Raw genomic sequence first — 9,244 nt, forward strand, 5'->3', positions numbered from 1 at the left:
TTATTGTAATGTGGTTATACCTGTATTACTAATTCATTGGTATTTGGTAAGGAATCTATTTTTGATTGACAGTGCTCAAGACTTTAGTCAGAAGAGTTTAAACAAATAAATACAAATACCTGTGGAGGAGTTAAGAAGCAGACCTGGTCTGAAACTGTGGTGTTTTGTTTTTTTTAACAGGACATTACACCTTTAACTGGTGTCCCCGAGGAGCATATTAAAACCAGAAAAGCTCACATTTTTGTTCCAGCCCGTAATGCCATGCAAGCAGGTGTAAACAACACCAAAAAATGGAAGATGGAATTTGACACGAGGGAGCGCTGGGAAAACCCATTGATGGGCTGGGCATCTTCGTAAGTATGGAAAGCCCTAACTTAATTATAGTGCATAGTCTGTGAATGCAGTTGAACTTCATTCTGCAATGTTGTCAATCTGGCCATCTCTTTCTGCCTTGCCTGCCAGTCCTGCCTCTCTTGTGATTGGCCGATCTCTTCTGATGTCACAGTAGAGGCCTTCAAACAAATTGCTACCCTTTGGTACAGCTGCTCAAATGGCCAGATTGCCTAGGGCTAGACAGCAGAGCATTAAGGGGAGATTTGGAAGCCATTTTTGTTCCGAGCCCAGTCACCTTTGTTCCAGGCAGTTGTATGAAGTTACACCTTACTGATGCAAGTCAGTCAAACAGCGTTGAACTGTTTTAGGGAAGCTGAGGCAAGTCATCAGTATCCCCTTCCAGTTTGGTTGATGGGGCAGTGAAATTGTCTAGGTGAGAAGTGCTTGAAAGGCTGTAGAGCAGCGGCCCCGAACCCCCGGTCCGGGGACTGGTACCGGTCCATGGATCAGTTGGTACCAGGCCACGGCTCCTCCTCGTCCCCCTCCCTGGCTGCTGCCTCGGGGCTGCCCTGCCACTCTGCCGCCGGCTCACCTTTGGTGGTATCCGGCAGCCAACATGGCTGGGGCTCCCCCCTCAGCCTGGCACTACACAGCTGCTGCTGGCAGCACCCCCCACCGAGTGGTGGGAAGTCAGGGGCACCAGTGGGAAAGCGAGCAGAGCAGAGGCTCAGGTGGTGGCGACAACGTCCCTTGGCAAAAGGCAGAAAGCGCACTTCAACCCAGTTGTAGAAATAGTGAGGCACATTGAACCCACAAGTGAGCAAAATGAGTAAGAAACAGATGTCTGCAACAGAGAGTGTTAGGGCAGTGGTCGAGAGGAGAAGAGTAGACTACCCCCCCACCGGGCCTCACTACAATTGTCAAGCGTTGACCAGTCCCCAGTGATAAAAAGGTTGGGGACCACTGCTGTAGAGCACCATACAAATGCCAAGTAAGATTATATCAAGTTCCTTTTTAAAATTTGGTTTTAGAAGAAGAAGAAGAAGAAGAAGAAGAAGAGTTGGTTCTTATATGCCGCTTTTCCCTACCCGAAGGAGGCTCAAAGCGGCTTACAGTCGCCTTCCCATTCCTCTCCCCACAACAGACACCCTGTGGGGTGGGTGAGGCTGAGAGAGCCCTGATATCACTGCCCGGTCAGAACAGTTTTATCAGTGCCGTGGCGAGCCCAAGGTCACCCAGCTGGTTGCATGTGGGGGCGTGCAGAATCGAACCCGGCATGCCAGATTAGAAGTCCGCACTCCTAACCACTACACCAAACTGGCTTTAGTGGATGGTTCCTGTGAATTTATCTCAATGATTCAGTCAGCTTAAGATTTCTCCTCAGTGACCACAAAAGTACAGAAAACGGGTTAACTTGGTACCTTGAAAATGTTATGATCACTTGTTAAATTCCATGTTAAAATTGTGTAAATAGACAGTTATAGCTGGCTTCAAACAAAACGTTGCATACAAGCATTGGTTCAGCTCGTGATGAGTCGTAGTTTATAATCTGTCTGCTTGCAATCTAAAATTAGGAGACACTAAACACTTTTTAGGATTACTTTAATACAACAAAACCTATCAAAAGAGCACTTTAACCAGGAGACCACTGTCCAGGATCCTCAGCAAGTCTTGTTTGCCTTTTGTGACCTTGAGAGGAGTTTTTTTATCATTTCATTGGCACTTTAACATCAAGTATGAATTCTCATAAATTCTGAGAATTCATTGTGCTTCCCTTGGGAGTACTGGAAGTTCTATTTTAGTAATTGTGGTGCTGTTACTCATGAAAGAGGCATTCTGAAAAAGAAACTATTACACATGCTTAGCATTTTGGGCTGGGGTGGATGTTTCCTTCACTTGGAGAGGGAAAGTGGAAGATTAGAAATTCTTGATTTTTCTGTGATTTGGTCTTCTTCCTATGAAGAAATATGCTCTTAGCCTCCAGGTAGAAATGCAAAATTCAAATCCAGTAGCACCTTCATGACCAACAAAGATTTCCAGGGCATCAGCTTTCAAGAGTCAAAGCTCTGTTTGCCAGCATGAGTGTCTGAATTTAGAAAGTATTTATTCATTTATTTATATTTATTATACTTATTTTCCACCCCGACACTTGAGTCTTGGGGCAGATGACATCATAGTAAAATCACATATAAAGATAAATAAATTTACTTATTTATTTATAAGATTTCTATACCACCCTGATATACGGCTCAAGGTGGTATACATACAACATTGTAGGTGTAATACATGGAGCAGTCTGAACATATGACACAGACACAAAATAACACATCAACAACAATCCAACAGTGGATCTAAATCAACAGAATTCCAATGGTTTGGGTCAGCAATATAACAACAACTTAGACAAACCCCCAGGTGGTCAGGCTGGTTCAAGTCACGGAGGGGGTGTCTGGGGGGGGGACCCGTGGATGCTGTTGGGCCGGTCAGACTCAAGCAAATGCCTGGTGGAGGAGCTCCTTTTGCAGGCCCTGCGGAATTGGGAAAGTTCAGGCAGTCCCTGTTCTCTTCAAGGAGCTCGTTCCACCAGGTGGGGGCCAGGACAGAGAGAGCTTGGAGGACCAACGCGCTTCTTTGGGGCCAGGGATCACCAGCTGGTTGGAGGTGGTGGAGCGTAGTCCTCTTTGGGGGGCATAGAAAGATAAACTAGAAAAATCCTTGTTGTTGTTAGGTGCGAAGTCGTGGCCGGCCCATCACGACCCCATGGACACTGATCCTCCAGACCTTAAAAAAAATCCTAAATATGTGCAATTAAAATCTAAAAGCACTTGATTGATTTGATTTCTACACCACCCCTCCCCTCAAGCAGTCTGAAGGTGGTTCACAAAGTCCGGCTTTATTCATTCCTGTCCCCACCCCCTGCTAATGTTCTATCATATGCTAGACTGGCCTTAGGGTAGGGAGCAAAGGAGAGAAGGGAGACCCATACAATTTCCAGCCGCCGTGGACTCAAGCATAAGCCTGGTGAAAGAGTGCCATCTTACCGGCCCTGCGGAACTCCAACAGCTCCATCAGGGTCCAAGTTGTCAGTCATCTAGTACTTGTGGAAGAGAAGGAGAGAGGTGGTGGGGAGTTTGTACCCTAGCCATCCTCATGGTCTTTAAGGTGCCACTGGACTATGCTATTTTAAGGGGCTACTGGACTCAAATCTTGCTGTTCCACTGCAGGCCAACATGGCAACTTACCTGAAACAGGGCGACGAGGAAGACTGTTGTCTCCTACTTTCCGACTACCAAGCCTATTCCTGCTCTATACCCCACCCCACGTATTGGAATGCTGTAGGTTTGAAAGCTGAGACCACCAGTAGGAAGGCTCAAACCGGAATAGCATGGTTAGATGTTTTTGGTTGTGCACTTAACTTAGTATGGGTTCTTGGACATAAGCTGTACCGAGACTTGCTTGCTTAAGTATTAACTTCTTTTCTCATTTGAACCAAAGGGCTTTTGTATGTTTTCCAGGGCAGATCCGATGTCCAATCTTTTCCTGTCTTTTGCTACAAAAGAAGATGCTATCGCCTTTGCTGAAAAAAACGGTACGTACCGTAGCAGCTTCTATCACTGAACATCACTGAATGGGAAGGGTGATCTGATACTCTTAGCAGAGGGTGCACAACACCATTGCGCAGAGTGGTAAGGCAGCAGACATGCTGTCTCAAGCTCTGACCATGAGGCTGGGAGTTCAATCCCAGCAGCCGGCTCAAGGTTGACTCAGCCTTCCATCCTTCCGAGTCGGTAAAATGAGTACCCAGCTTGCTGGGGGGTAAACGGTAATGACTGGGGAAGGCACTGGCAAACCACCCCGTATTGAGTCTGCCAAGAAAACACTAGAGGGCGTCACCCCAAGGGTCAGACATGACCCGGTGCCTTTATCTTTATCAACCTTAAGAGGTGAGACAAGGTGCATTAGCAAGACTACAGACTTGCCAATACACGTTCCTTAAGTGCCTACCTTTTATAATAAGGTTCTGAGAAAATACCCAATGATTCTCCCTTACGGGCTGAGGAAGAGAACAATCCTCCTTCCCCTCCTTGTCTGTGACCCTTGCTCTCCTGCCTCACTGAGAAATTTGTCCCTCCTATAACAAGGCAAACTTCTCTGTATGTAGCCAGCCTGGAATGCCTGGCTTGGATGCCGCATTGTTCTGCGGTTTCTGTCTTTCCTGACCACTGCTTCCCCCAGTGAGTAGGGTTTGCCATCGTTGGCCAGAGGGCTGGGTCATATTATTGGGCAATTTTGCTGCCATGGCCAGAAACCAATCTGTTAAGCGTCCCATTCGAGTTCCCTACTTTGTGGTTACTACTGGGAACATTTATGATTCTGGGAGGACAGGTCATGTAATAATCTCCTGTGTGTAGTGCTATGTAACCTGGGGTAACTTGGTTATCCTCTGTCATCAGGCATAAAAGAACGTGGGTTTTTTTACAGAGACCACAAGACTCCTATAAAAAACGGGGCTTAGAAAAATCTGTTGAAATGTAAGCTTTTCCACAGAGTCGAAGTATAATACTTGAAGAGCAGCTTGGCTCAGGTCCTGTACCTCAGCTGCAGTCAAGTTGGCGTGGTTTGAAGTCAGTGGCACATTAGCATCCAAGCATACATCCTTGTGCGTTTGGGACATCAGGAGGGAGACACTCTGCTGCAGACTGTCTCGAAAGCAACATCCACTGAACTCGGTGAAATTTACATTAGATGGGGGAGAATGAATACTGGGGATCCATAAGGCCAGGGGTAGTCAACCGGTGGTCCTCCAGATGTCCATGGACTACAATTCCCATGAGCCCCTGCCAGCGTTTGCTGGCAGGGGCTCGTGGGAATTGTAGTCCATGAACATCTGGAGGACCACAGGTTGACTACCCCTGCATAAGGCCACCTATATGAACATGCTTAATACAAATGTATGGTCAAATAGTTTGGTGTTCTTGCTGTGAGACTCTGAGGCAGCACTCCAGTTGCATCACAAGGGCATCTGGTTGTTCAGGGCTAAAAATGTTTTAACAAGCAGCCTCCCCAGCTGAACCAAAGCCTGTTCCGAAGTTGTCACCCTCAACATCTTAGTCTGAGCCTTTTTGAAGAGAAGGATTTCTCCCGACTGCTCAACAGGCTCTTAAGTGTTGGCATAAAAACCCCTGCCGTTTTCTTTATGTTGTTTCCTGCAAATATTTGACAAGGAGCTGCAGTGCTTGCTGAAGTGAGGAACCAAGAGCCTTGGCCCAGAGCCCAGCAGAAGGGTGGGTGAGGTACGAGCTTCCCCATCTGCCCGTGCCAATGCACCTTTATCTTGGCCTACGGAGCCTCGCTAATTCCGTGACTCTTCCTGCCGAGTGCAGACACTGCCAGGCAGATTGGACGATGCCAAATTATGTGGTAGTTTATGTGCTAGTTTATAACACTCCAGGAACAAGGGGACGTTAAACTCATTTTCACTCGCAAACTCTGGAGTCAAAAGTTGAACTTGTCTCCAGAGGAAGGAAGGCAAGAGTGGAGAACCCAGGCCTGTCTAATATCTTCCTGCTTGAGTGTGTGTGTGCGTTTTTTAATTTAAGGGTAAACATTCTTTGTGCTGGTTCCTAGTCATGAATTCTATTGGAGGTATTTTGTAAAAAGTATCTCCTTAATGCTGAAAATGACAGCCCCTTTGTGCTAGCAGGGCTTGACCCTGTGTGCTTACAGAGGTCATTGTGAACATCCTTATGGGATTCGTGGGTTCCCTTGAGGAAGTGGAACCCATGACTCTTTAGGGAGCCATGGGATCTTATTGTGACAATATTGAGGTAGCCTAAGGTGTAACCGGGGGGGGGGGGTGATGACCAGCGGAGGGGGGAGGCAACCCAGTTGATAAATGGACACAAGATGGTTATATTTTGGAAGACCTATAGAACTAGCCACTTTTGGTTTAAAAAATGTAGAGAAGACTCCTACATTCATCTTAAGATGCAGCTAACTTCTTCATGCCAGTGATATAAAGGAACATCAAGGAAGGCATTGGCTCTCTAGAATAATGGTGTGGCTGCTGAACTAGGTAGACTAGGGGTAGTCAACCTGTGGTCCTCCAGATGTCCAGGGGCTCATGGGAACTGTAGTCCATGAACAGCTGGAGGACCATAGGTTGACCACCCCTGAGGTAGACCACTGAATTGGCCCAGCAGGGCTCTTCTCAGGGACTTTTCTGATGCCCAACAAACTGATTTCTTGGTGGGTGCTAAGCTGAGATTCTAAAGTTTGGGTTGTCCCTATTTTGGCAACCGCAGTTTGTTATCCAGAAATCGGTAGCTCTATCTGTCCTAGCCTCCTGTGCACCAAGAAAGAAGTAAAAACCAGCAGAAACAATTGCTACAGTAGCTGTATCCAGATGTTATAATGACACTTCCTTCAGTCCTCTGCCTTTTCTCCAGTTCTCAGTTTCCCCACTGATGGCTAATAGTGCAATAGCCTGGTGATGGTTAGCCCAGAGAGAAGAGAAAGGAGATTGGACTTGCCTTCTCCTAATCTGTGCCTCTCCATTGTTCTTCTGTGTGCAGCCTCTGACCGTTAGCCAGTAGGCTGCCTGTATTGTAAGGCTGCGACAACCACCTGTCAACATGAAGGAACTTAGGCTAGCAACTGGGGATTCTGCTTAGAGGCAGGAACAAAGACAAGCATCAAAGAGACTGGGGTTTGTAAAGAACAAGGGCTCTGTTACATGTTTCTGGTAGACTAGCTAGCGTTTAGGTAACAAACTGGCTTAAGAGCACAACCTGTTCTGTCTTATTAATGCAGCCATACAACTTTTAAATGATCGCTGAAGCCAGTCAAGTAATGTTTCAATTTGTCCCAATGAAAATTCACCTTGGTTCAGACTGGGCAAAGGATTAGCAGTAAAGGTGTGATCCAGCCCCCGTACTGCAGCCTCTTCACTTCTTTCCTATGTGCACCACTCCATTTTCTGATGTCCCGTTCAATAAGGCAAAGAAAGGTGAGGGTGGGGGGAGAGGCTGTTTTGTCCCCTAAATAAATTAAAATAGAACTTAGAAATTAGGACATAATTCTGAAACCCACTTGAGCGTTCAGAACATCACTCCAAATCCTGGCCTGTATACATACAGATAGAATGGAAGAAACTGTATTGCTTGCCACTCTCCTTTCCCCCATCCCACTACCTTTCAGAAAACTGAGATCACCTTGGTTGCACTTTCATTGAGCGGGCAGAGTAAAATCCAGCTCTTGTGTATCTTTCCAAATCTCACCCATCAGTGAGAGAGAGTCTTCTTCTGTGGTCACTATCTCCCTGCCCCTGCATCCTTCTTGTATGGAGGGACTGCTCCAGCTGCTGAATCTGTGAGTGGGCTAGAAAAAGGAATCCAGTCCACAGCGGCTAAAAACTCGTGCCGATCGGTGCCCTTTGATGCCACCTCTTTATTTGAAGCTGTGGGAGCAGATGGTACTGTCTGTAAAGGTCTGACAAAGCAGCTGACCCTGATTTGAAGGCCACTTAATAAATTCTCCTAAGCTCACCTCCTTATTCCTCTCCCTTTCCTTGTGACATTGTGGCTCTCCGCTACCATGCATATTTCTAAAACTTGGCCTGACATCAGATAGAGAGGTGTGGATGCATAAGATTACAGGACTTCATGTGTCAACTGTCGATGCTGGTCTATCAGCAGGAGCGGCAAAGCTGGAACACGCAGGGCCTGAGATCTGACAAACCTGGGAACAGGTGTAAGTCACATTGAAGGCCTATCTGTCTTAAAGGATTATTCTCCACTGCCTTTGACAAAAGAAATAAGCGAGTAATTACATATTGTGTATCAGATATGTTGGTTATTTCTTTTTTGGTGAGCTCTTAAAAGCTTGAAGTTGCATTTGTTTTTGTGTTGCACTTGCTCAGTATTGTCGGTTGTCTCTGTGTTGTTTAGAATTCTCAACATGTTTTTTCCTAGGCTGGAGCTATGATGTTCAAGAGCGGAGGATTCCAAAACCTAAATCCAAGTCTTATGGTGCAAACTTTTCTTGGAACAAAAGAACAAGGGTGTCCACAAAATAGGTTGGCATTGGCTGTCTCTGCGTCTGACTGTGAATAAAGTCAGCTGTGCTGTATTTATAGTCCATGTATAATACATCTCTTAATCTCCTAATAAATTTGACCTTTAAACTACTCATGCATCTTGTGGTGTCTATTTAAAATGTTTTTGAAGTCTCCAATTGAACCTGTTACTAACTTCCCTATATTTAGAGAGGAGATTTGGGGTGTTCATACCTCTAGGAAATTGCTGTACGTGGAATTCATTAAAAGGAATGCCTGAAATGAGCTGCAACATTGAAGATCAGGCCTTGCCTTCTAGAGTAATTTTACAGTTCAATAAGGTGTTTATATGACTATTCTTTCACAAAGAAAGACTTGATAAATGTTCCTTTTATAATAAGGGGGTTATTATATACTAGGGGGAAAGCCCGTTGAATCTAGGAATACAATGGGTGTTAGAGCATGCTCTAACATTTGCATAACAACCTGTGTAAGAGGCCTCAAATGCTTCAACTCCACAACAGCAGAGTCCGACAGATTTACCCACAAGGCAATTATGTGCCCCAAAAACTCACGTTTACATTAGGGCCAGGACATTGCGTGGTAGGGGGGGGGAGGTGCTACTGTTCTCTTTTTGAGGAACTTGAACTCCAAGAAAGGGCTCTGCAATGGGACAAGATTGATTGTCACAGACATGAAGCCAAACTTGATTACTGCACACGTGGCAGCCGGCTGCACCTCTGGTGACACTGTCTTCATTCCTCAAATTGAGTTGGCCCTAAAAGATCCTGACTTCTCGTTTACCCTCCGCCACCGCCAGTTCCTGCTCAAGCTAGCATCTGCAATGTCCATCAG

The 9,244-nt window shown here is 46.0% G+C and overlaps 1 protein-coding gene across 1 annotated transcript in view; it reads left to right on the forward strand.

Annotated features, from left to right (window-relative positions):
* The window catches only part of NDUFS4 (NADH:ubiquinone oxidoreductase subunit S4), a 55,362-nt gene extending 46,841 nt beyond the window's left edge, over positions 1–8,521 (forward strand). The window contains exons 4-6 of the mRNA XM_077346384.1: positions 181–353; positions 3,849–3,922; positions 8,307–8,521. Of these exons, the coding sequence (XP_077202499.1) occupies positions 181–353; positions 3,849–3,922; positions 8,307–8,410 (351 nt within the window). The 3' untranslated portion in view covers positions 8,411–8,521. The remainder of the gene's footprint in view (positions 1–180; positions 354–3,848; positions 3,923–8,306) is intronic.
* The last annotated feature ends 723 nt before the right edge of the window (positions 8,522–9,244 follow it).

This window comes from Paroedura picta, chromosome 7, assembly GCF_049243985.1.
Source record: "Paroedura picta isolate Pp20150507F chromosome 7, Ppicta_v3.0, whole genome shotgun sequence".
In the NCBI taxonomy this organism is placed as follows: domain Eukaryota; kingdom Metazoa; phylum Chordata; class Lepidosauria; order Squamata; family Gekkonidae; genus Paroedura; species Paroedura picta.